The 27935-nt window shown below is 35.9% G+C and overlaps 1 protein-coding gene and 1 long non-coding RNA gene across 7 annotated transcripts; one reads left to right on the plus strand and one right to left on the minus strand.

Annotated features, from left to right (window-relative positions):
• Nucleotides 1-103: 103 nt before the first annotated feature.
• Nucleotides 104-27815, minus strand: shd (cytochrome P450 family 24 subfamily A member shade). Of its 6 annotated transcripts, none has more exons than XM_074123365.1 (11): nt 27680-27812; nt 16564-16676; nt 13570-13692; nt 10783-10981; nt 6557-6750; nt 6292-6487; nt 5697-5862; nt 4070-4236; nt 3675-3753; nt 2430-2642; nt 104-1799 (listed from the first exon to the last, which is right to left on the minus strand). In XM_074123365.1, coding segments are annotated over exons 1-11 (1566 nt in total). In that variant the 5' UTR covers nt 27682-27812; the 3' UTR covers nt 104-1685. The 6 variants fall into 6 exon arrangements, with proteins under 6 accessions (XP_073979466.1, XP_073979456.1, XP_073979472.1 ...); XM_074123355.1 differs by lacking the exon at nt 27680-27812 and adding an exon at nt 27198-27513 and having other exon boundaries at nt 6557-6767; XM_074123371.1 differs by lacking the exon at nt 27680-27812 and adding an exon at nt 27198-27216.
• Nucleotides 2889-3601, plus strand: LOC141451752 (uncharacterized). The gene is made up of 2 exons (XR_012457088.1): nt 2889-3183; nt 3266-3601. It is a non-coding gene; the product is annotated as an uncharacterized lncRNA (long non-coding RNA).
• Nucleotides 27816-27935: the final 120 nt, after the last annotated feature.

The following is a 27935-nucleotide window of genomic DNA, read 5'->3' on the forward strand; positions in this document are numbered from 1 at the left end:
CTCATTTGCAAGTAATTTTATTATTTTTATTATGTTTCTAGAAATAAGACCCATGACAATCGGTAATAAAAGAAGAATCTTGGAATCAGAATCTGAATACGAAGGCAATTCGGACGAAAATGATTAAAAAAAAAATAAAAAAAAGAAGAAGAATAGTTGAACTATTGATTAGTATTTTGTTTTTATTGTTAAAAAAAGACTGATACGACTGAAATATTATCCATTTAAATCAACGATTACAATAATAAAAATAGATGCTTAGATAAATGTTTAAATTAATCATACATTATGAACAGTTTGTACCTTTAATTTCTGACCAAACTGTTGAAAAATTTGCTTTTATTAATAAAGTTAGTAGTCAAAAAAAATTATAAATACAAAATAGTAATTAACCTTTCTCCATACATTTATTTTTTACAAAAGAAGAAAACAACTTTAATTTAGTTTAGAAACAGAATTTTATTTTTTCCAATACTTAAAATCTTTTGTACATTTTCTTCAGCAAACTTTTAAGAAAAACTAACTAGAGCTAGGAGGAATGATTAAAGTGAAAAAGTCCAATTTGCCCTTGACAAACAAAGATCTGTTCTTATTAACAGATGTAGCTGAAAACCTCCTAAGCTAAGTTGGTAGCAAGTCAACAGTGACTTTTTCAGCTTGCTTGAAATGTGCCCGAACTTTTAGCTGATAGAAAGTCGTCAAGACAGGCTTAAAGATAAATTTATCATGGGTTAATAAATAAAATTGCAACCGTAAATAAGTTATTATAAAATGATTTTTTTTTTCTGTTTTTTTAAATTTACGGCGCGTCAAAATTTGAAATTATTGGCGCCCGGAGCTTTTTTCAGTGCACTGCCTACCTCCGGACAGTGAGCTGTAAGAAACTCCTGGAAAGAGAAAATCTAAGGGATTTGAACCCTGGATCTCCGCGTGGGAATCCAATACGCTAACCCCATAGCTAATCCCTTCTATAGATTATTAATATTATTAGATATTTCTTTAATGCTCTTTTTGACAAGTTCAGTTTACTCATATATCAGTTCAACTGGGCGCCAATAACGGTAAAAACATTCTGGACCCAAGTCCTAATGACTTAAGAAACTCGTAGATATGTATTCACTTTGTTTCCCCAACAAATCGTCAATGAAAGCTCTTTGAATTGTACTTTCTGACTCTTCTTAGATTAACGTATATTTTCTAACTTAACAGTGACTAAGAAGTAACATTTAGGTACACATTATTGGATAGGTATGGATTCCCTGCCAGATGATGAGTGAATTCAATTATCACTACAGTCTTCTTAAATTTTTTGCGACATGACTTTCAACAGAGGTAATCTAAATTTTAAAACATAAAATAAATAAATAAATAAATAACTGAAAAATATTATGAAAAACAATCCTCAATATTAAATAATATACATCTTAACATACAATATTATTTATTATTGATATTATAAAGTCTACTCGAAAACACCTAAGTTCATAAAGATCATATGTTTTGGCACGGACGTGAAACGATTCCAAAGTAGAAGGGCTGAACTAAACATTCAGATATAATTCAGGTGAGCCTGGCGCAGCAGAAATAATCACAAATCTTGGTTTGTTGTTTACGCTGTGATGCTGAAAACGGCAATCAGTCGATAAAATTCAAAATCGAGCTTTTAAAAAAATATCTTGACCCTTTCAATCATAGACCCTTTCCTTAAACAAAAAATTGGCAGGTGATTTGGGTGCGAGCAAGAATTCAAATTCCAGTTCCAGATGACCTTCAAAGTCTATTTCAAACTGCCTGACCATCTGCAAACAAGAAAACCATTATGGTGCAATGCCATTTGTTTTCAATTTACTTTAATGTTCTTGCAACTAAAACATAATTAATATTCTAATAAATATTTAACTTAGAGAACTTTCTAAATGCTGTATTTTCTTTACCCTCTCCTAAAAAAGTGCCCTTGAATTTAGTCTACCTGAAAAATTTGCCCTTTCTTAACTTCTGTTTAAAGGAGTCTTCTGAAATGAGCTCCTCAATCAGGATGTTCTCACGCCAAACTCATGCCAGCAAAGCTTAAATGACTAACGGTAGAAAAGTACAATCAGATTACTCTAAAATACATTGTTGCAGGTACTGAATTCATTGCTTTTTCTGTTATTGTTTGTATCATTTTATTTACACCTAAATGGCAATGTGTGCTGCGGACAAAAAAGTATTGGTAAAGCGCTTAACAGCAAAAGGTTACCAAAGAACTTTTCTTTTTTAAATAATCACAAGAATTTATAACATACAATAATATTAACTATCGCTTTAAAAACATACAAATAAAAACAAATCAAAGAAGTGAGCAACTAAAAAAATAATTCTGTTTACTGTATCTAGTCATAATCTGCAGAGTACTAAATAATCACGGTCACAAATAGGAAGGAACTAACCAACGCAAGAACTACTTGAAGCTCCAGTTCCACGAATCTCTTGCCAGGACACATTCGACGGCCCACTCCAAACGGAACCACCAAAAAGGGATGCGAATTACCTGTTGAACAGTTTCCATCACTTCCTAGCCACCTCTCTGGCGAGAATACTTTAGCGTCCTCAAAGTTTGCTTCGTCCATACATGCGAGCCAAGTGTGGCACAGGACTACGGACTTAAGAGATTATTCATTTTAAAATTAATGTAAACTCATAATCGTAATCTTATATAACATAATATATATTATATATATATATATATATATATATAATTCCAAATTTTCTGTAAGTAGTATGGGCGTATTCTAGTTTGAGTAATTTATCGCAACTGGCTAATTAATTAAAATTCCAGCAACATGGACGAAAACAGTTTTGTTTTGAATGGTAATGATTCTTATTGTCGCTTTCTTTTCCCTTTGTAATATTGATGTATAATAATAAAAGAATATTACTGTTATTATTATTTAAGGGAAAAGAAAACGACAGTAAGAACCATTCGACAGGCAGTTTTAATACAAAATAAAATTTCCATATGACAAAAATCATATGTTTCGTTAATTAATGGAAACTTGTTTAAATTTCATTATTTTAAAAACAAAACCAAAAAGCGACAAAATAACTTGGTCAGCAGAGGAAATTTTTAAAGTACTAGACAAATCTGTACAAGATGTTTAGGGGTGCCTGTGCCAACATTCCTCCTCGCCAGCCTATCAAGAAGTATGTGGTTTCTTTATTCATTAAATAAAAACAACCACTTTTTAGCTAACTTTTTAACTCTTTTACATATTCATCCCTTTAGGAAACCAGAACCAGGAATATTTTCGAATGTAAAAAGGAAATTTGATAACTTCACAAAGAATTATCCAAGAAATCTTTTCAGAAGTTTGTTTGTCTTTCTGATCGGTATTAAACTGTGCAGAGAATTAAACGGTGTGCTGCTGAATCCTCCAGCATGTAACGCCCTGAAATGAGGCGCTTTCGCTTTCTGTGTCAAATGATAAATAATTTACATCACACACGTTGTTCTTATATGATATATTTTCAGAAATATCTTATTTGTTTTTTAAATTGATTTTATACCAAATCCTTTAGCTCTATTCAACTTTTGTTTCAATATACATTTTTCTGATGTATACTTTGGCAAACATTTTAATTATCTAGTTAAAATTTCTGATGTTTTTGAATGAAACTAGGACGTGCTTGCTTACTCCAGATTTAAGGTGATAACCGCCAAGCTGCACATCTGATTCCAAAATTCGAGCTACACAAGGTGCAGTGGGTAAAACTCTGAAATACATTAGAATTAGTATTTAATTTTATTGTAATTAAGATAATTATTAAAATAAATAATGTTTTGATGATTAATAAAAACGATAATTAATATCTTAGATATTCCGATAGAATGAGTTCGATTTAAACATTGCAGCTTGTATAAAAAACAAAATTAAATTTTGATGAGGCCGAGAAACATTTATTCAGTCGAACAAAATGAGATGCTGTACAACATTGCTTATACAAGAGCCAACTACAAGCAAACGTTCCTCTAAGGTCTCAAGAACAAAAACATAAATGTATGTTGTATATGTACATTAGAGAAACAAACCTAAAAGCTTCCATGATGCAGGCTCTGAGGTAGTGAGCATTACGCAGAGTTGCGCTATCTAGAGAGGCTCCATTCGGCGCCAATCTCCAGATCTCTTCGTACAGCTTCTCCTGGCACTGTTTATTTTTGGCCATCAAATACAAGAGAAATACAAGTGTGTTGCCCAACTGGAAAATTAAATAAATATTTACATGCAGAAAGTAAACCATTTATTTTAAAAACCTACTTAATTTGGATATCCATAAATTTTGGACTGCGGGCAAAGAGGATATGGGCTGTTACCTCCTCCACCAGCTACCATAAACATCCAACAATCTGAAGTAACAGCGACTATTTCGTCCTCTAAACTAATATAGAGTAGCATCTAACAGAATATTTCAAATAATTGTGGAGACTAGGGCAAGATGAAAGCCGGTCAGTAATTCACTCGAAGCTTAGGAACTTAGGAAGTTGTACCCAACAATGAGGTGGTGACAGAAAAAAAAACCTTAAAGCTTCTATGATTCAGAGAACTGGTATCTTCTTCTTTCTTATAAGTATTTGGACTACCTGTCCAAGAGTAAGCTCATTGAGTAATGCGTTTTTGAATAAATCCCCTGATGTTCTCTCCTTAATTTTATTTTTTCGTTGAATTTCCAACGACCGAGACAATTTTGGAGAGAATTACCTATGAAACATTACCAATTTTCGAGAGAATTACCTATGAAACATTACCAATTTTCAAAATATACAACTTATGGGCAATTATCTTTTTATATTTATATTAAAACAATGTTTAAAATTATGTAATCATAATATTAAATTTTACAAACACTTTTACAGAAATTTATTAAAAATCTACTACTTAATGTTTTGTAGTCACAATCTTGAAAATGCTTAGGTATTTGTTAACTAAAAGTAAAATAACATGTAAAAAATATCCATATTCCGCCAGTGTAGCATCTTCTTAAAGCATTTTATACTTACCTTTATCCTTCTTATGGGTTTGGGCTGCTTCTGTCGAATAAACTTCTCTTCCTCCTAATACCTCTATAAAATTCACAAAAATTTTCTCCTAAATAGAGAAACAGACTAAGAATAAAAAATGAGGAGCCGATATAAAGGTTTTTTATCAGACTATGATGATTACAAAATAAAGAAAATTATTTCTCTAAATTTGATTAATTTTACTAAATTTTAAACAAATCATAAATAACTAACGTAATAACATAATCTTAAATAAGGAACTTAAAAAAGATTTTAACAAATTATTCAATGGTGAATAAAGTAGTTATCAGCGCTTTAAAGCAGTTCTGTTATTTGGGAGAAACATAATTAAACTAGACTTTTAATCGACTTCCATAAAATCTCCCAATTTCAGACCTCGATTAAATGGTTCACTTTACAATAACTTTGATAAAAGAAAAATTAATGCTGATTTAAAGTTAGCAGAAAGTAAAACTAGTTTATATTTGTTGAATATTCAGAAGAAAAGGAATCCGAAGATGAGAATCACAAACGAAAAGTTAATCTTACAAGTGGATGGTGGAACACTTTCTGCACTTATTCGCATCAAGTGAGTTAATTTTGTGAAAGTTTTTCGTTTGAAAGATTATCATTAATATGATTTCGCCATTACAATACTTACAGTCTTGATGCCTGCTGCTATAAAATCGATTATTCCAGCTTTTTTGTCTCTTAAGTCTAAACCTGGAGCTCTAAGAATGGCCATGAACACACTTTGCACTGCATCGTCCAGCTCGCAAGTGTCTTCTTCTTGTTTCTGAGCTGAATCCACTAGTTCAGAGATAACACTAGAAAGAAATCAAATTCAAGTCATTACCATATTCTCACAAGTATTTAAATTAAAATTATGTGCTGTAATTGGAGTTATTTCTGGAGAGGCATGTCAGAATGTGATTCCTGAATTTTGGTTATCTGCCACTCAAAACCAAATTTAACATTAAAATTGATAATATACTGGGTACAACCCCAGTTTTGGATTTTAATGACATATTTATATAAAATCATTGATACATTTAATAACTAATAATGAATACTTTAACCCTCTCTTCGACAGCCAAACCAATGTCAATGACTTGACTCGAGTTGTAAAAAAAAAAAAGAAACTATTTGAAAATTGAAAGTGTTAACTTATACTTTACTTATATCCCAACATTTGTTCTTTCATGTAAACAATAATTTGATTTAAATCAGATAGCAATTTGTTTAAAAAAACTCACTCGTAAATAGTGTTCTCACTAGACATGAATTTCCTGTACGCTGGCGTGGGAAGTAACTTCCAGAATGGGAGCCCAAAGAATGTATCCCTAGAAGCACAGAACAGATCCTTGACAGCTTCGGCTAGTCTTGCCGCAAGAGGGCTAACTTCTTTCTCTAGAAATCCCAATCTTTTGCCAAGAATTAAGGTACAAGTGCCTAAAAAATTATGCTGAATTATAAAAGAGAAAAAAATCATAGTTTGGGGAGGAGAGAACGAGGTCTTACTCTCCAAGCCGATACGACAAGCTAGCTCTTCGAAACCTCGCACTAATCCGTTTGGCCCTTCTCTGGAATGCATCACCAATCGACTGAAGTCGTCCGCTACTACGGTCAGTTCCGGCAGGAACTTGTGCATGGTCCTAGAAGAGGTCAGTTCTGGAGTCAGGAGACTTCTTAGGCGATGCCAGGTCTCTCCTTGCCTGCAGATCACACCACACTTAATGTCATTCAAAAAAGAAGGTCAACCAGTGACTAGCTCGCGCACACACTATTGTTAGAAAATTCATTAATTAATATTCCCAGTTAACTAATTCAACCTTCCAATAAAGTTCCTAATAATGTCCCACGACAGTAAAAAGTACAGATTTACAACTTGAAATAGGGTTTGGATTTCAAGTTGGAAGAAAATCAGCTAAGAGGAAGTAGTTAGTAATTCTAACTAGAAAAGGGTTTTATAATTTCCACAATAATCCTCCCACCTCAAAGGTAACTGTACCAAAGTTTGCAGTTTTGATCAAGGGCGTGCTAATAATACTCTAGATTCTCAGAACTTAGGAATCACAAGTCCGGAACTGCTAGAGTGTGTGTCACCCATTTCTTTTCACATTCTGATGACGTGGTAATAACTAAGCCTACAACAAATCTGAGAAACCATAATCTAAGACTGGTTGGCGAAGCACCATCAGAAATTTCAGTTCTCTCCTGCATAGAGTTTCATCTGATTCAATCCGGAGCTATGCATGATATTTCCCCTTAATATTAACAGAATCAGTAGCCAAGTGATTAAAAATTTAGTCAGACAATACATTGACGAAAATGTTAAATCCTTTCACTTGGACGAGGAATGTAGGCTCTGTTGGCAGCCGATTATTCACCTGTTTTTGAAGTGCCTCACATTTATTCCGAGGCTGACTGTAATTCTTAGATAATTTGATTGTTTGGGATAAAAATTGCGAAATTAGAGAATATATTAACATTCCTTAGTACTGAACATCCAAACACTTTCATTGATACCAATATAATCTGCAAACTGACCTCTCAGCTGAAGGTGATCTCAGAAAACAATAACAGTAAAAAGTTAGCTGTAAGTTTCTGTTTGATTTCTGATTAAAACGAATTAGTCAAAACATTTTTTTTCAACTAAAACAGCTATTTGTAAAAAATCTATACATCTGTATGTTTCCTTCTTGATACAATTCGTATCCTGTTAAGCTAGTTATTTATTTTTCATTAATGTTGTAAAGTCGTCATTTTATTTTATTCTCTCTTATTTAAATTTATCTGTTTAAATATTTGAAAAGCAACTAAAGCCCTTCTTAAAGGTTGTACTTTCAATATAGTTCCACCATTCACGAGTACTAGCCTGGTGCTATCTGCTTCAAACAATCAATTGCTTGTGACAATACAAAAGCTTACCTGTATCATTTTAATATTGATCTTTTCAATACTGTTTGCATCAACTTCTGGCAGACGGGTTTCTTTTCGATACATTAATTCTCGTAATTAATAATTTTAAAAAATAAAAACATTATTTTATTAAATGCATTAACATCTGAGAAGTTTGACGTCCAGAGTCTATGCAGTGCACTGTCGGCCTCAGGACGGTGTTATCTCATTACAGACAGTGCTATCCATCACCGAACAGTAGCCAATATTTACCTGAAGGCCATTAGTGTAAGTTCTTATCATTGTACTCCGGACTTAGGTAAAGTAAGGACTGGATTGTTCAGTAGAATTCAAGTTGGAAGGAAATTTATCAATTATATTTGCCGAAAGGGAAAGAGATGCGAGTGTAGACAGCAGTTATTGTTTACAGATCCAAGAAACTCGAAGTTAAATGAGTGTGGGCGAAAGTCCTGCTCTAACCCGCACAACAGCAATGAATGAAATGAGGAGAGAACCAGTTAAATAAAGAAATGTTTGTTTGTATGTGGAAATTGGTCGCTATCGGAGTACCTCTGTCAATCTACATACGCTACTCGTGGCTTATCAACAATGATAACTCATATCTGACCGTCCTGCGGCCGGATGTTTGCCTCTCAATGCAACCATTACAATGTTGAGCTCCTAAATAATCTTTAATTTCAACATAGATTAAACGGAACAACTACGAGTTATACATATTGATACAAGAGTTTAGTCTAGGATTACGAAGGTATATATACTGTGCAACTTTAGCATAGCGTGCTTACTTTATTTAGGAAGGCTTTGAGTGGTGGTCACCTGATTTTTAGACTACTACTAAGTAAATCTATCCATATCAAAATAATATTTTACAATTTTAGAGCAGAAATACTGTTGGTAGAAATGAATTGAAATTTGACTAAAAGCCTGATAAATTTCCGTGAAGAAAAGACTAGGTCCAGAATTATTTGGTTTTTATTTTTATTATTCCTCGCTACTTCCGAGAATGATTAAAGTCGAATATTTCATTAAAATATCTGATTAAATTTCATCTCCATGATCTCTTAAATGATTTACACAACATCCATAAACACGAGTGCCCACTAAGGCAGCAAGTATTTACGGACTCGCCTTGACTGGAGTCGAAAGATGAACTTCCTGGGTGGAGAAATTACAAAGAAAAGAAAGCTTTAATTACCACGTGTTATTCTGTAGGTTTGTCCTAACTTTCCGAAAACCTCCAAAAGGGCGGAAGGATAGTCTTCGCAATCGCCTACTGCTTAAACAGTTACATTGCACAACAATGGAAAACTTCCTTTCGTGAAAATCCTACTGCTATTTCTAATAACATTCATGTATTATGTTCTATTTCTTCTCTTCTTCTACCAAGCTAATGAGAAGCTAAGCGTCTCGTGCAGCTAATGCAGAAATATCTGATGCAGCTGTGGCAGCCCGGATCAGAAGAAACCCCCGAAGAAAAGAACGCCAAAACTATAGGAGCTCGCGGAATAGGTGTCTCAGAGAGATCTGTACGAACATCGAAGCTAATTAGGGACAGGTCTGATTTACATCTGTTGTAATTTCTTAGAAATTGCTTGCGTTTTTATTACTTAAGTTTCCGGAGCTGTGCTTCCATGTGTTATAAAAACAATGATATAGGCGCATCCTAGTAGTGATTATTTGAACTGTACAAGTGTTTCACTTGTTCTTTCAATTCGGCTTAGGAACGACACAGAGAGAAGCTGGACAAACAGCCCATAAAAGTTAATCGACCGCAATTTTTTCTTATAGCTAGACCAATATTTTGCTATTGTGTTTAAAAAATAAACCTATCGTTGTAGCAATGTGATTTCTGTAAGTTTAATTAACAGCCTCCTATTTTATTAACTTTAGGAATAATCATTCGATCCACAACTGTTTAGCCACAAATATCTATAAATTCCACTAAAAATTTTGTTTCAACACAATTCTTGTGTTTTAGTCTCAAAATGTTGCCTTTGTTGCTTTTTTGATATAATGGCGTTTCGATTGTGAAATTTAAGACTCGCCGATCACTATCTAATTTAAAATCATAATAATAATAATAACAACAATCCAACTGTCTAGAAAATTTACATTCTAAAAGTGAGAACTAGTCTTTCTCGACCAACTTTTTAAGATCGATATGCGCCGTAGTCAGAGGGTGATTTAGTTCGAGAGTCCACTATCAATTTCTTTTTATGTCGTCAAATTTTCAACTTTTTGGAGATTACAAAAACTGACTTTCAATCAATAAGTGGACAACTACAACTAAAAATAATAATTGCTGTTCATTCTTTTTGGTGACTGATTTATAGTTTCAATAGGATGAAAAAATAATTGCCATTTCAGTCGAGTAAAATTTATTTTGCCGAGTTTTCGAGTTAGGGACTAGGTCATCTTCAGGGCTAGTTTAGAAAGTAATACTTTTACATTTCAGGGTTGGTGTGTCTTCTGTTTTGTCTGTTCATGAATTTCTTTTGGACTAATAACATCAAAATATTCTGAAAAATAATCTGGTTGGGAAAAGCATTAATTCAATCAGAAATTAGTCTATTTTGAACATCCACACCTTGTGAAGCTGGAAGTGAGAGCCCTGCGTAATCATTCTGTTGACTAAGGAGGGGTCACTAAGGAGGAAGCCTTACGATTGTTCTGAATTGAGTTCAAATTTAATAAATTGTCCATCAGAAACCAACTCGGAACGGGTGCTTAAGAGGATTCTAAAGTTCTTCAAAACAATTACTTGAGCTTGTGAAAGGCAAGGATGAGGAAGTTTGATTTGTGAGAAAGGTAGAAATGTGGCTTACTCGTTGATGATGCCGAGGTTGGTGTAGCGATCGGGGCGAGTGGCGCGGTAGTAGGCGATGACCTCCGTGGGCGGCCGCATCGGATACTTGCCGCCCTGGCGCAGCACCTTCTCGATGTCCGTCCTGGACCGCACGCTCACCACGGGCACGTTCCAGACGGACTCCTCTCGCACCACATTGCCGTACCGCACAAACAGATCTGAAATCACATTAGTCCAGTCACAGTCGAGATCCCCTCAACTCTCCCATATCTCTTGCAGTCGCCATAATTTCCAAAAACTATATTCACTTAATATTTTCAATAATGGATAGCCAATTAATAAGCACAAAATTTTCCAACACTTCGAAGATGGAAGAAACCTGAAAGATGGTAACCCGCATTATTCCCACAGACGGAAATTCAAACAATAAGGGCCGCTCATACTTACATAATAAGCAGAGTGCTCAAATCGTACCAAGATATTTTACATGTAAATCCCTGAAAGTAGAGACTTTTAATGAAAATGAACCTCAGAACTTCAATAACTGACAACGACTTCCGTAGAGTTCGAAATTCGCCCTGAGAGATTTGCTTAGTTGTTTTTTAAGGTACGTCCTCATCTGAGGTCATTGCACCTTGATCCCTTTAGGCTATAAAGAAACTCTCTTAACAAAAGAAAATCTAAGAGCAAGAAACCGGACTCAAACCCGAAGACTTAGAATGGTAGTTCAGGGCACTGATTCGCTTTCATTATAATCGTAAACAAACTTACTTCAAATTTTGAGCATAAGGAGAATACATCGAGTGCTAAGTGGAAGATCAATACAGCCATTCTAATTTATTCCATTCAATGCTTTTGATTACAATTGATAATCGTTCACTATCTAAGTAAACACAAAATACGGGGACAAACTAAAATAAAAATCTGATTAGCTCAGTGGACTGTCTCACGTGATTCCGGGTTCGAGTCCAGCTGCATGTTTTTTTCTCTTATCAGCAGCTGTTTAACTCAGTCCTCGAGCAAACCTCTGTCCTCACATTGATTATGCAGAGAGAACATTCTGCTTGAATGTCAGTCCATGTAGGAGGCCTGCTGTAAATGTGAAATATAAGTGAGTTCTTCTCTCAAAGACCGACTGAAATTGCCAAAAAACCTACAGACGACCCAACTACTCACAGAACATGGTAAGATAAGAGCCTTCTTGGAGCGTTATTAATTAAGAAAGATTATGCAGAGAGAACATTCTGCTTGAATGTCAGTCCATGTAGGAGGCCTGCTGTAAATGTGAAATATAAGTGAGTTCTTCCCTCAAAGACCGACTGAAATTGCCAAAAAACCTACAGACGACCCAACTACTCACAGAACATGGTAAGATAAGAGCCTTCTTGGAGCGTTATTAATTAAGAAAATTCATTAATATTCCCAGTTAACTAATTCAACCTTCCAATAAAGTTCCTAATAATGTCCCACGACAGTAAAAAGTACAGATTTGGCAGACGTCCCTTTGGTATGGAGCAGTGGATCTTCCAATGCCCACTTTTGGAAAATATTAGAATGCCCATGGCTGTAGTTTTGAATTATGGCTAGACTATGGACATGAAGGACTTTCTTGACGACCATAAGAGATAAGTTTGCGATCACAATTCTCATAAATTATAATAATTGTAATTATACGATAATAATTCTCATAAATTTGGACATTCTGGTTAAAGCAGCTAAGCATTAAAAATGAGCGTCAAAATAAGGGTTTGTTAATTTGATAAAATACTTAGATAATTTTAAAACTATAAAGTTTTGCATTAGAATTGATTTGATGAATTGAATTAATGTTTGTAGTTTGCTATGGATGTTCAGTAGTTTCTAGTTTTAAGGTTTTTCTTTCTGATGACCTTATTTTAAATCTGCTGAAATTTTGAGTTTAATGTTATTATGCTATAGTTTGTTTAAATTTGTATTCCATAGATGCCATTCAAACTGTGCTACTGCTGTAATAAAAACCACTTTGCGTTGACAGCGAACCTCAAAATTTTAATTTCCGATTATGGCAATGATAATTTCTTATTCTAATTGGCGACTGCAATACTAACTCTTACAGAGGTAAGAAGAAATAATATTTCTGGTCAGGATGATAAGGGAGAGAAACCTCTACCATACACTTCATTGCAAGAAATTGAATAAATAAATAAATACTTTTGTATTTACTAGAATAATCTTGTGGGTGAGCTAGCATCGGACATGCAGCATGCAATGATGAGTGCATTTCAGGATTAGTCCAGCAGCGGCTGCATACATATACGTACTTCTCCACTGTTTAGAAAAGTAGCATTCTCAGCTTCTTGGAGATATATATCTGCAGTAATATAATTACCAAATGCATAAAATAACTGTTAAAAGAGGGACTCTTTTTGATTTGAATTCAGACCATTACTCGATGACAAATAAAGATACATCAGCTAATTTTCATATCTCACCAAAGTGTAACTTTGCCATTTGAACCTAAGTGCAAAGAGTCAACAAAGAACAAGGAATTTTCAAATTGTAAAAATGACAAAGTATTCAGTAAAGTTAAACTGTATGCGCGGCGCCTCGTCTTTCCGAAAGACAGCTTGCGAAAGAAAGCTGAGGCCTTAGACTTATCTCTCAGAAGTAGAGAGAGGGACGCAGGAGGTAGCAGTGCAAGTGCAGTTCGATAATATCCCAGGTCGGGAGCGAAACTGTATTAGTTGTGTGACTAGGCACAATACGAGTGCACAATCTTGCGACAAGAGCGAAGAAGAATCTTGACTGCATAACATACTATAAGTACCTGCATAAGCTTCGTGTATTTTGCTCATCTTGTATCTGAAATAATAGATCCACCTGGTGCCGATGATTGGCAAAGTAAGAGGTCCTGGCACGTCCCGCACCGACTTGCAATGGAGGCGGTTCCCTGCAACAGAGAGTCTTTACATAACCAACGGCCACTGACAACTTGCTTACTTATATTTCTTTAGTAGCCAAATTTCTACGGTTGTAGAACATTCACGGAAGGCCAAAAAAGAAATAAACAAGTACATCTGTACTTTACTATACCTTAAGATTATCGCAAAGTACCACCTGTCTGCACAACCTAAGGTGGAAGCACAGAATTTCTAAGGTTCTCTTCGATAATATACTTCCTCTCTGCTCTCTAGACTAGATCTTTACAGAAAAAAGTACGGTCGTATTTCCGATGGACTGATATAGATTCAACTTTGACCTTGACCCTCATACAAATTATTCAGGAAGTTGAACCACAAAATGGCACTCCCTAGGAAACCTTATTATGCATTGCTCCATGGAAAGAAATAAATTATCCTGCACAAATGTTTGAAATCTAGATGGCAATGAGAGTCTAGGTAGTTCCAAGAAAATCGTAGGAACTATTCTAGCAAAAGTCTTGAAAGACTGAAAAAATATAGAGTACTTCCGGTTGGCCAATTTGGCTATAAAATCATCATTGCGACTAATGAGCTATCACCTGAGAGAGAGATACCAACTTTTAAGTTTCTCTTGTTCCTTTGTTTCTAGGAAACTCTTAAACCAGAGAGCCTATTTTACTTAGCACATTTCTAGTGACATCTACACCTAGAATAACTCTCCAACTACTGAGACCCTCATCACTGAGAACCAAGTACTTTCGGAGAAATTTGAACAGCAATAAAGCTGTGTAACGATTACAACTTGGTAGAAAATAGATTTTCCGGAACATCTCAAACAGAAGAGATTCTCTGGTTTTCTACATCTCGAGATTACAAAGTTCTGAAATGAATCATCCATTTATTTGATTGTTTAATTGATCTTTCTCTTACGAGCAGTAAAAAATATTGCGATTAACATTAAAACATTCTAAGCTGAAATTCACCGGAGATGTCCATTTAGAGGTCCAAAAAAGAGGTTTACTGAAAACAGCGATTGACTGGGTATCTCCTAAATAAACTGGACTTTCACTTAACGAACTTAATCCCTCAGACAGAAGTGCCATGTTACTAATCGGATGCCAATTTCAAGAATTTTGTTTACATCCATTTTTTGTTGGTTTTCACGATGGGTTCTGAGCAGTTCAGGTGTAGAGGGCCGGAGCTTTCAATATTCCATACAATAGCTATATCTGCAGTTGGCGGCCTCCTTCTACTAACAATAAGGAGGATTAATTATTCGGCAGAGGGCATGTTCAAAAACACATTCTTATCGACTATGAAGTCGATTAGCTGGTATACAATCTCTTGTTCTGATAACAGCGCTCTGTTTATCATGAATAGACAATACAAAGTTCACGCGAGGTTCGTGGAAGGAGACAATGCCCAGCGACATGAACATTCTGCAGGAGGTTCCAGGAAGTCATGTGCGCACTTTCTCGCCAGCTGACATCGCCATCAGAGACCTCCTCAAGTCATCTCCTAACATCTCCCCTACAACAAGGAATTCACAGTTTCCAATCCCTAAATATAACATTTGCAAATGAAGTGAATAACATTTGACTAACATACAAATATGTTCCTCAAATTTTCTTTTATCGTGCTTTGCTTATTCTTTAACTCTGCTACCACTCAGATTTCTACTTCCATTTCAATAGTTTCTACTTCCGATAGATTATGTTTATTCACTACATATCCTTTTTAAGGTCTGCTACCTATGTCCCAACACTGGCATTATATATATATATATATATATATATATATATATATATATATATATATATATGTGTGTGTGTGTGTGTGTGTGTGTGTGGGTGTAAGAGAGAGAGTGGGAGAGGGTGAGCTCCAAAATTAAAAATCGCAAAATATGGCAAGATTATTTCTTTTAGTGGTAGTTACTAGGAACCAGAAGGATCATATCATAAAAATCAGAAAAAAAAATAAGAGAGATTTCTATTTTATAGAATCGATTATTGAGTTTGAAAAAGGTTTGAAGCTCATAAGGCCTATTTTTTGTTCTCAAATAAATGGAATTTCCTTTACAAGGTAATTCCTTTTTCTAAAGTTACCTTAGAAAGTTCTGTTAGTTTGCTATTTGCATTTAAAATATATTGTACTCTTTTCCAAAGAAAAAATATTGAATGTAACTATTACAGTTAGCTTTGCATGGAGAGGGAATTCGTGGTAACAAGCTGGTGAAAGGAAGTATTGCTATGAAAGGGGTTTGGAAAAACCAGGGCATTGTTGACCGGGGTGCAATGAACATATTTGGGCCTGCAATAAACCTTGGGACCACCATCAATAGTGGGCAGCCCCTAGCAATCAGACCTATTGCTACTCCATACTCTCTTTAGATATACCATCTATAAAACTGGCCGATTTACTGCCAACTGGAAGAAACCGTGCCAACATAGCAACCCAACAACTCTCTCTGGTTACCTTACCGCCGGAAATACCGACCTTTTTATATCTCTGAAGAGGACTGGATAATAAAATCAGACAATTATACCAAATTATATTTTTATTGATATCTAATTCTTTGCTTTGAGAAAAAATCTCTAAGCAGAGAGTTTGCCATAATACATTCAAAGGCGGGTATCATGAAAACCCTACCATTGTTGAATTGAATATTTCACTCCAGAATTATTTGCAGTACCTAAGTTTGATTTCCGTTAATCGGGAAATGCACTTTCATCGAAAATTCGCTCCCTCCCCCAAGGAAGTTCAGGGTTAAGCTCAGACTCAATGACCCAAGAGGTGATCACCAATTTGGATGAGTAAGTTGCTAGACGAGACCCCGAACATTTGGAACCCTAGGGTGAAAATCTCAGGCAGTTGCTTGAAAGTTAGGAAGTAAGGCTGACCTGTGAGTTTGAGATGGCGCCAAGAAGTTCTGAATTCCGAGAGCAGCACCACCAAAATGAGCAGACCAACTGTGAACAGGTTCGCGCCCGGCCACCAGGACAGCACTTCTAACCTGCAACACACCATCTACTTCTCAAACAACTTGCTCCAGTCAACACTTCTAGGCATTGCCCATAAAGGTCATCTTTGATTCTCTTTTATCGCTAATATCTGTAGTTAACAGGAAATTCTATGGTTATCAATTGAATACTTGGTCGATTGCTTACTAAGCCGGAAATAGATATGTGTTGAAATAAAACTTTTAGAAAGAGATGTGTGGTCCAGCAGAGAAAATCCAAACTTTTAACAATACTATGCAACAGGTAAGTCCTACTTTCTTAATCTGTCCCACTTTTCCGGATTTTATTGTAACTGAAGCTGTACTTCAATAGAACAGCAACAAATCTGGATGAAAATCTAATGATCGAACACTACTCATCTGTAACCACGCCTGCTCTATTTATCAGATTCACTTGTATAGTTATAATGCTTCAAACCGATTTCTTGCAGCAAGTACGAATTAGCCAATAAATGTGGATGGAATTAGCGGCCGAGCGTCTAATTAGAAGAACAAAATCATTCGGCAATGGCGATTATTGTGGCAGAGTTTTTACAAACAAAATGAAGGCGCCAACTCAGCAATTAACCCGGAAGCTATGAGCCAGAACAGCACATTCTTCCGATTGCACCATCATCGTCGCAACGAGTCTACGGCTAATATTTATGATAATTAACAATTAAATTAATTACACCCCTCAATTGCAGAATTACAAGGTGTACTTTCCAGACATCAAGTTCCTATTTTCTATTAGAAATGCCCATCTCTTTTAACCATCGATTACAATTTCCGTGCGCGCCATCTTCTATCAGAAAAGGACCTATAAGATTTTCTATTACTTTTTGTTTTGAAATTAGAGTGGTAGGGGATTTAATTACCTAAATTGCCTTATTTCTATTGTAAATAGTTCCCTAATGCGTGTGATTTTGAAGGAATAACTAACAAAAATTGCGTCTGATGATAATATTCCTTGCAGGAAAAGAACAGCAGTAAAGCTAAAATGGAGTGCACGTCTTGACGATAACTTGGCGCAGAGTATGCAGATCCTCAGTTTATACTCTGCAAAGTATTTATAGAAATGATAAAGACACAATAATGCTGGTCGCAATGGCAGAGAGGAACATCAGCAAGAACCTTTCAGAGTAGACATTGTGTCACGTCGCGGGACATTTCATCACGTCAGCCTTCCGCCATTCTCTAAGATTACTGCCTCTGCTATTTGAATTCGACTATGTTATTATAATTGCGCTAGTATGGAATTTCCGAATTTCAAAACTGGCGTCTTGACGTCAGACAATTATCTTGATGAACCCCTCAGCAACACTGCGCAATATTCTATTCATATAATATAATATTTAGTTTGTTGCGATTTGTCCCGTATTTTATTTTATTTTTTAACAATTTTTTAAAAGTATTTCAAATGTCTATTTGAAGATTCACAAATATTTGGCGGGCTAACCACTTCCTCTTACTGCTGCTTAAATAAATTTTATTTAACTCATAATGCTACAAACAAAATGGATAAAAGCTTCAAGTAGTACGAAAATACAATGTTCTATTGACGAAGGTGATAAACTGGATACCATAATTCTTTAAACCATTTTGGAAAATTCCACAAACCATGTTAATGTGTAATTATTTTTAAAATTTACATTTTACGCCATTTTTGTTATTTGTTTTAACTTTTACTGGAGACATTCTGAACTACCGTTTACATATGTAATTTTTTCAAATTTAGTAGTTTTTCAACCTTGCGCGTGTAAAATTTTCTTCAAATTCCGAACTTTAAATAAATTCAGTTTTTACTAACAACACTCAGTTTGTAAAACTGCATCAAATTGACATTTTACCCCCCTCCTTATCAGGAATTTCCATAAAGTGAAAGTTCTATAAGAAACTTTTCAAGTAAAAATTATCTACATATTTACAAGAATGTGTAATAATTGTGAATTTTAGAGAATATCGCAGGAGGCGTTTCCAGGAGGTGACATTAGGGTAAAAAGTTGATTCAACAAGTGGCACTTCAAGTTCGGAAGCTTTTTTCAAACAATTTTAGCTCCCCTATTGACTATCCTTCACAATATATACTATTTAGCTGAAATAGTACTCTGATAGAGAATCCTCACCCTTCATAGACATTTAGAGAAATTAAAAAATGGCTTTCATTAGTGTACCCATCACCTGGCAGCATCTTATGGAAATTTCGGGGATGAAATGGTACTGGAAGTGGCATTAAGACAAAACGGAAGTCCAGTTTGAACTGCGATTTTTCGTTCGTACTCACTCACACAAAGCTACTCTGGAAAATGTTTTTGTAATTTAGGTGGCCGAGAACAAGAAATTTCCTGTGAAAAACTCAATTAGAGAACTTGGCGAGGATGACAGTACTTGCAGAGTAAGAAGTGGGTGGAAGGTGTAACAGCTAGAAAGTAAAACTGTTTCATCATGACAAACCGTTAGTAGAACTGCTGTGGAGGAAGGAGGATGGACTGCATTGCGCTGCAGCTGCATTGAGGTGCAGCGTGGGGATGCACCGCCGTCCATTACATAACTGTCTCCCACACGCCCATTCATAACACGCACTGCACCAGTTTGTTGTGACGCGGCCTACAACAAGCTCTAATCTAACTTCACGCTATTCTTACCCCTCGTTCTCCACTCTACAATCACCATTTTCTCACATAGCAATTACGAAATTAATGCTATTCCGAATTCTCTACAGATAGCGGTAGAACGGTGACTGATTAGGAACATCCGTTTGAGGGGGGGATGTCTATAGTTTACCTGTGAACATTTCCGGTATCCTCAGATGCTATCACACATTGTTCATTTAAGCAATAAAATTGATCACATATGACTGACTACTAATCTCTGTGATACAAGTGTTAGAAGCATCCAAGCGAGTTTCCATCAGAAGGATCGCTATTGAGGTTTCCAGAGTAGAAGCTGTTATAAGGGGTTAAGTTAACCAGGTTATGGCGCAATGCCGGATTACTTTCTCATCTTAATTCTGCCAACCACTTAGGCCTAATTATTAAGAACTCGTTTTCTTAGAATGCCCACGTACATCAGATTTAAAATAGAATCCACAGGATCTACCTCAAACTTAAATATAATAAGCAAATATTGGCTGCAGATCTTTCCGCGTTGCCTATTTCTAGTTTGGTACTACGTCATTTAGGTTCCAGCTACTTTTGTACAGTGATGTAGCTGCTGGATGGAATAATGAACAACAAACAGCCCCTATATTCTTGAATAAGACTTACAGAGAAGAAGTACGCATTTCTCTTCTTTTATCTCTTCAATGGGTGTTTGGCGGAAGTAGGAGAAATATTTTTGGGCATAACGTTCTACTGCCTCCTCAACAGCCTCATACTTAACCAATTCATTTGTTTACAAATCTAAATTGCGACTGAAGAGAACTGAGTTAGCAATGCCAGCACTCCGTATTGTGACGTGGCTCCATTGCTGACGTAGATTTCGGGAATTCACTTCCCCTCATAATAAGAGTTTCTAAACTTCCTTTATGGCTACTCCCTTCTAAGCAATCTTTAATTAGCCAAAAATTGTTTTTTATTATTTTAAGTTTCATTTAGTATTTTTACAATTCTTAATTTTGTTTTCTGAAATATGTTCACCATTATTTTATTATTAGTTTTATGTGTAAACTTCCTATTCCCAGAGCAACAACAAATGTTCTGTGGCCATTTCTATGTTAGTGCGCAATGGAATCCCAAATTTGAAGAAAATCTGTGAACGGAATTAGAAGCAACAATTCAGAAGAGAAGTTGGTTTGTTGCAAACTGGCTTCGACGGGTTCCATTAGTGTTGGCAATCATTTTAAGGGAGACCCCCTCCCAAAACAATTATGCCAATGCTTCCTAATGAAGGGCAACTAAACATTCAGCTGTTAATGAAAGAAATTCATCTACTAAAGTAATTAATGGAGTGAAATAAGTACGCGAGTGTTATCTAACCAGACTGTGACGTCACGTCACTCTTGTCACCCGTGCTTTAATAAGCTTTACTTCAAGATGTTTCCTGTTTTATGTTCTAAAACTGTCCGAACTGAAATAGCGCTTCAACGTGATTCTCAGCCAAAGAAGTGACGCCAATTTTCCGAAAGACATTTACTGTTAAGATTCTAATGCGATGCCAGTCTAATTGAACGATGCATTTGGTGTAGAGTATTCTTATTTGATTTCACAACTGCATTGTCGACAAAAAGATCACCTAGTACATACATTAATCCTTGCTAAGAGTAGAGAAACATGAACATTAGGAAACAATATGAATGTGATTATTTTAATCAACCTTAAAAAAGCGAGAGAGGTGATGGGATATGTATGTCAGCCAAAACTAGTTAAGTTTGTCAAGAAGCAGCAAAACCATCAAGGTTGTAGCAACCAGTTTTCCAGCACTCTCTAGATATCCTCTCTCTTAGCAATAGATCAAAAATGTTTTGATACGGAGTTTTCAGGTAAATAACAATATTTTTATGCGTCTCAACAAAATATCTCAAAACATCGCATTCACTTTCGGTCATCGTTTATCACATGTTTTCCATAAAACAGAAGTGGGGGCTACGTTGGAAAACAAAAATCTGCCATTTTCAGCAATTTCCACGAAGCGAGCTTAATTTTTTTTAACTTCAGATTTTAAGAACACTCATAAATGGTTATCATTTTTATTTGAAAATTATCAAAGGGAAGATTTATTAAGGGCGTTTTTGTCAGATTGTTCCTACTGTGGTGGTTGCACATCAAGTGCAGTTTTAAAAGAAATCAGAATATTTGATATTGTGGGGCACCTGCGAACCTTGTAAACTAGGGGACAGGTGCTAAGTGATTGTTCCGGATTTTGTTATTGGGGGCCGCTATTACTGTAACAAAATGGTAACCAAAACTGTGACCGAAATTTTTGTGGAAATATGACAAAACTGAAAAAAAGACTTAAAGAGATTGAATCTGTTATCTATTGAATTCAAATCTGAAAGTGATGTAAATTAGATGGCAGCCCGTTTGGAGCTCACATCCTGTACAAAACTGGCAATTTAAATCCACTAAATATGGATTCAGTGAATTACAATGAGACATTAAAGTGAATGAAGAGAGATAGCAGGGTACAGGAAGTGTGCGGACCACTTCCGGCGACTTCAGGACATGGGGTCAATATAACGGTTACCAAGAACCCCACTCTGCTTCCTCTCTGGACGCGCACACCCACATTAATACATGGGCTAATCTCAAGTAAATCTATAAAACATCTGAAAGGGACAATTAGTTCTTTCAAAGCGTTGCTAGATCGCACTGATTCTAGTTGCCGCAAAACTCCACATCAGCAACTTTGTCGGCCTCCTTCATGTTGGATTATCTAGCTGTTATAGAATCGAGACCGCATCTAGTTTTGAAGCTTGTACCTTTCAATTTACTTCATCTAACATTATTATACTATTAAGAGGATCGCGTTGGCACCAGAGGTATTATCCCTTTTGAGCAGCTCTGGCTTCAAAAAAAATGGTTCGTACATGTTCACACACGCAGTGTGAATGGCGGTGAGGTCCAAAAATTGTAACTTTTACAAAACAAATACTTTTTTTAATATTTTCAAATTGATTTATTAACTTGTCGTTCTCTCTCCATCTTCGTTCGAATTATCTCTACAAAAGTTTTTTTAGAGATACCAGTAGATCAAACTTGAGAAAAATAAAAATCAAAGATGACACCCTTCTTAAGTTTTTTCCGGAGCTTCTTTCAACCGGTGGAATTTCGCACTTTTTAAAGAAATAGTAAAGTGTTGTGCCGAAACAGTTCATTGAAGCCACTTACCCACATCCCCAAATCCTCTAGAGCGGCCTAATAAGAGCGCATCAGCGGATAGTAAATTAGTGATAAGTTGGTGTAAGTCCTCAAAGTCACTAAGGTGGTGTAAGTCCCCAAAGTAACTTTAAGGAGAAGCGTCCTCATCCACAAGTTCCTTAATCGGACTTTTTTAAAAAATGTCCCACTAATGAATAGTCCAGTGCGAACAGTGCACTAGATTTTCAAAAATCTGACCACAATATTTGAGGTGACTAATCTCTTACTAACTAAAGCCAGGTTTGTGCGAATGCAGTTTGCATCTCTCCAGAAAATTACTGAAATTTATTCAGCATAAAACTGCACTTATGGTTAATCCAATGGCGCACTTTTTTTCCAAAAGCACTTGAAATCTCTGGGACTAAAAAAATTACTTTTATCAGTGGCAGTTAACATGGCAGGTGATGTCCTCATCGTCATAAATTCCTACTCAAAATATTAGCCTAATTCTCAGTTATTCTGGACTTGTGAGAGAGAGGGGAAATAAACCAGTCCTACGGCTTTGTCACCAACAATGAAAGCTCAAGTCCAAGCGAAAAGTTTAGAGTGAATTCACTTCCGCTGACTTTCTCGGGGTTCGTTACCGTGCTAATGCTGACTTCACTAGATGTTCACGATTAGTGCGCTTCACTAAGTGACCGCGATCGGTTCTAGACGATCCACTTACTTCTCTTCAGGTTCTAACATTTGAACTAACCATTCGGATTTTCACTACTCGTACTTCCGTAATTAAAACAACATTCACACTGAGTGTGTTTAAGTAGTTGAATCATTCGTTTTTAGGTCACCTCAAAAATCTCCCTGTAAACCTGCAATTTTCGGAGAAATCCTATTTCTCGAAAATGTGAGACTATCGTAATACTGGTTCTTAGTAGGAAGCGAAAAATAAAGAAAATTGTTTTATAAGATCTCTAGAATGAAATATTATTCACAGTAATGTTTGACCCAGGTAATGCAGCAGGTCGCAGGTAACATACTGGTGAACGGGGACGTGCTCTACTGGTCTAGACCCAGTCATAAATCTTAGAACGCGGATGGTTACCACAATGCTTACCAGCTATATTTTATATATTTTGTTTAATTTTTCGTTAAGATTTAAGTAAAATTTGTAAGTGAGAGTTGAACCAGTTGCGATCAGAAAGCTCTAATGTGAAAGAATTAGACCAGAAAATTGTAGATGAAAGTCAAAATGGGAGCACTTATTAAATGGAGAGTTGCTGGGCAGGCTTTTCGCCCTCGTTTTATATTTATGGACACCAAATCTAAGTATTGGAAATGTGGAAAATTTGGAGAGTTATGTAATAGGTCAACCATTTTAGACAGTCTGCGGCGGTAAACAGGTTTGGCGGCCCCCCGTCCTGCACGCTGGGTATGGAGCTGCCAGCTGATCTAGTGGTCAGTAGTTCCTACTCCTTCACATCACAGCTGCATCGTCAACTTCCTCTCAATAACCTGGTCCACTCTCATCGCTTCCTCTTACTACAATCCTCCACCTCCACCTACATTTTCTTTAAATTCCGAATTTCAAGTTTTGCCGAAAAGGCCCTTTGAAGGGGAGCCAGCCCCAATCCTCCCTCAGACCTGCCCTAAAGATATAACTCTACTATTTACAGCCCCTATTGACATGAACAAGCATGAACGTTTTGGCCTCACTCTCAATCTCTAGCTAAGCATATCTAATTTAAAATTTATTGAATTATAGTTTATAATAAACACTTGGAGGGGTTCGTTCTTTACATAATGTTGTTTGTAAATTTTTGCATAAAAAGGTCTGTATATAACTTCTTTAATTAAACTTTTTCTTTATCTTTTAATTTTTGTAACAGCACTTGTTTGGAGGGTACAACTTCCTCTTGGGGAAGCCGCATGGTCATGGCATGTACCAACTTTACATAACAAAAAAAAATGGATGCAGCTACTTTCATTACCCCCATCAGTTCTACGGTTCAGTCAGAGGATATGTGAAGCCAGTTCTCACTCGTATTCTAAGATCTGCTGGATCCAAAGATAGCCCAAACGAAGAACATCTTAGATCAGGGCCACTTGTGCGACTAAGTGGGTGGCAGGCACTTGTATGGTGAATTTTAGGAACAATTCACCGCCACAATAAATGGGCGAAACAGTTACTTCACTTAAAAGTTGCTCTTTAGAGGGAACCCAAAAATACCCCGTATCTCAGGCAACCCACATTAAAACTATTTTCATGAAAAACTGGATCTTTTTTTTTCATGAAAAAAGCTTAATACGAGCAATTAGTAAATTCAGTTTAAGAAGTTCAGTTCAAATGGTTTTAGAGAAACTTGTAGAAGAACATTAGTAAGTGTACTCTTCCGGTGAGCCATGTTTTCAACTCAGAATATTAGTTACAATCTTCCTGCTTCTTAATAATAAGATAGATAAATAAGTAGACGTAGGACTGTTGATAATACTGAAATGGTACCAACTTAGAGGACCCCATTTCTCGAATTGTCCTTCCTCGGAGAAACGATTTAAATAAAGTTGATTTTATTCACAAAGAAGTATGAAAATCTGTTGGATAAAACTCAACACATCCGGTTGAGGGATTTTACCATAAAATTCCGGTGAAATCAGATGGCCCACTTAATGCCATGCGCGCAACATCTTGTTGCTTAAGGACAATTAATATTCAGGAATGACAATTGATCAGTTAAAATTGCCATCTCCGCGGTAAGAAAATACGAGCGACTGTCCAACAGCGCCAGAGAGGGGCCTCCGCGAAGTCGACCTTGGACGGAGAGTGTGAGCAGCACCGGACCGCTAGGTCCTCACCCACGAGTACTAACTGTGCCTGAGGGACGGCCTAGTGAGCCCACTGCCTCAGTTTTACCCTCACCGCCGCACTAGTCTTGCACAATTACACGCGTCTCACCCAACTTCTACTTTGCAAGTATTCTATTCTGATTCTATTTCTCGCACTAGGGTAGCCAACAGGACTAATGCAATTACACCAAAACTGTACAATTTTTGTAGATACAATTATCCCTTGAACATCAGAATAGGCACTTACAGTTCCTATCATGTGTGTTCTGTGCACAATCACAGAAGCCGTCTGCAATAAATGCCAATTTTATATTATGCCCACAAGCCGATACTGATTTAGCTCGATTCGGAGCTCTACTTTATCTTAAGAAATCTTAGCCAAGCTATTTTAACTTTACCACCAATCTGCAAGTTTTGAATTAGTGTTATCCCCACCTTTTTAGACCTTTCCTAAAAACCATTTTCTTGCACTCAGAAGAGTTTCGGAATTCAAAATTATTTTTGAAAATTTGGCGCAATTCTTTCTCTTACTTAGTAAAACAAAATAAAAATATTACTAAGGATTACTGCGGAACAATATCTTAAACAATATCTTACCTTCAAATTTTCTGAAATTATAACAACATAAACAGTTAATGATGACATAAAAAAAAGTGTCAAAGCAAACCCCCCCCCCCTTGAATTCAGCTGAAAATAAAAAATTTCCAAAGGCTTTAAACATGGAGTAACATTGTCCTGGGCATGGCAGTTAAGCAGATGGAAGGCACAGAAAATCAAAATCAGCATGCAAACCTAAGTAATAAAACGCTTATGCCTTCGAGATCTCATCGTTATCTCTTCTGAATCAAATCTTGAAACTTGTAATTTTGTTATAAACAGATTAATAATACGTACTTTTAATCTCTAATAAAACAAGATACTGCTGATCGTTGCGCGATGATACAGCTCCCTCAGGACATCATAAATCCAAATTCCCAAAACATATGCTCTGTCCAATTGAAACTACTAGGCTACTAATCAGAACATTAAAGTAACGCGAAAAGGTCGTTCCATTTTCGAGTTATATTTGTCTGATACGTACTTCTAGCGAGATATGTCGTACTCAGAAATATTATAAAACTTTTCCGATTGTTTACAAGAAAATACTAAAAAAAATCTCTTTTTTATTTTTGTTGTAATTAGGCGCGCTAACAACTGAGTTAATCCCCATCTTGTAAAATTCCAATTGATATACCAGTGATGAAAGATTCACAGATTCACTCTTATAGACACACTTCCGATTATCGCATTTTGAGTGGAATTTCACACAGAATGCCACATAAGAGACAAATCGAGTAAGTTTTCTTCTAAGACTAACTTAGAAGTAGAGTGATGTACAAGTTTACAAGCTGAAAGTTAGTAGGATTAAATATGATTTACATATTCCGAAATTAAAAGAAATGTACAAGTCAGAACTTTAAATTTTTAATGGATTGCGAAGGCGTCAAATGAAAAAATAATGAAACGTACCTGTTGATTATACGTAAATGAATTATAAAAAAAAGTTAGTAATTTTTGATACTCTATGTTGCCTGTTGAAATTGTGATATCTCTACCAACCAGGGCCAAAATATGAATTTTCTCTTGGTTATAATGCTTTATGAAGTGATTAAAATCAATCCTCATGGAAAGCCTTCTTACACATGAATTATATATGTTCATTAAAAATACTATCTAATTGATTCCAGATGATACAATATCGTGCTGATCTAATATCTTTTTTATTTAATTAAAAAATAAACATTAGGGTCGCAGAGCGTCTGCAATGAAATAATTTGGGTAGCACAATTGCAAGTCTTTTTTAGTGTATAAACGCAACATACACGCACTACAGTGCACTTAACCGGCAAACACTCACATTTTGAAAACTGCACCGATGGAGTTCACCAAAAATTACGAAAATTGGAAATATCATGCAAGCTTTCTAATGCCGGAAGAAAATCAGCAGAGTTTTGTTGACTGACCCGCGTTCCTTCGCCAATATCAACTAGTTTACCGAACAAGTAAAACTAATACAACTTTTGGCCGGTTTTACATTAAGCTGTGTACATCGTACCAATGGATTCCTAAGTACGCCAACTTTTTAACATTGACGTTGTAGTTATTGATACGTAAACAAAAAGTGAAATAAATAACTGTTATACTTGGATAATACTACAATATTATACAATTAATAAGAAAATAATAAGTAAACATGGTGAAGACATAACCGCAAATAATCCTATGGCAATTCTTCAAGAGGTTTGTGTTTGTAAAGTAAACGATGACAAGCGCATTAAGTTTCTAAAATGTTAATACGTAAGTATATAGTACAAAATAAAAGAATAGATAGGAACTTACATGTTTATGAAGTGATAAGACGATGTCGTGGCGAGTACAAAGTGCTGCGTTCTCCGAGGAAAGTAACAGTGGACTGCTGGACTGGCGGACTGGCCTTCTGGCCTGGAGGGGGCCCCCACTACGCCTCCTAATGTTTACCTACACTTGCTGCTCGCAAAAGGAAGTGTAACGAACGTGAAGTCCGAAATTGTACTTTTGTTTTAAAATGCTTGCTTTGAAGTCCTTTAGGCGTTCCCCCACTTCTTAAGATTCTAAC

The sequence above is a fragment of the Rhodnius prolixus genome, unplaced genomic scaffold, assembly GCF_049639745.1.
Source record: "Rhodnius prolixus isolate KJV_2025 unplaced genomic scaffold, Rpr scaffold_1, whole genome shotgun sequence".
Classification (NCBI taxonomy): Eukaryota; Metazoa; Arthropoda; class Insecta; order Hemiptera; family Reduviidae; genus Rhodnius; species Rhodnius prolixus.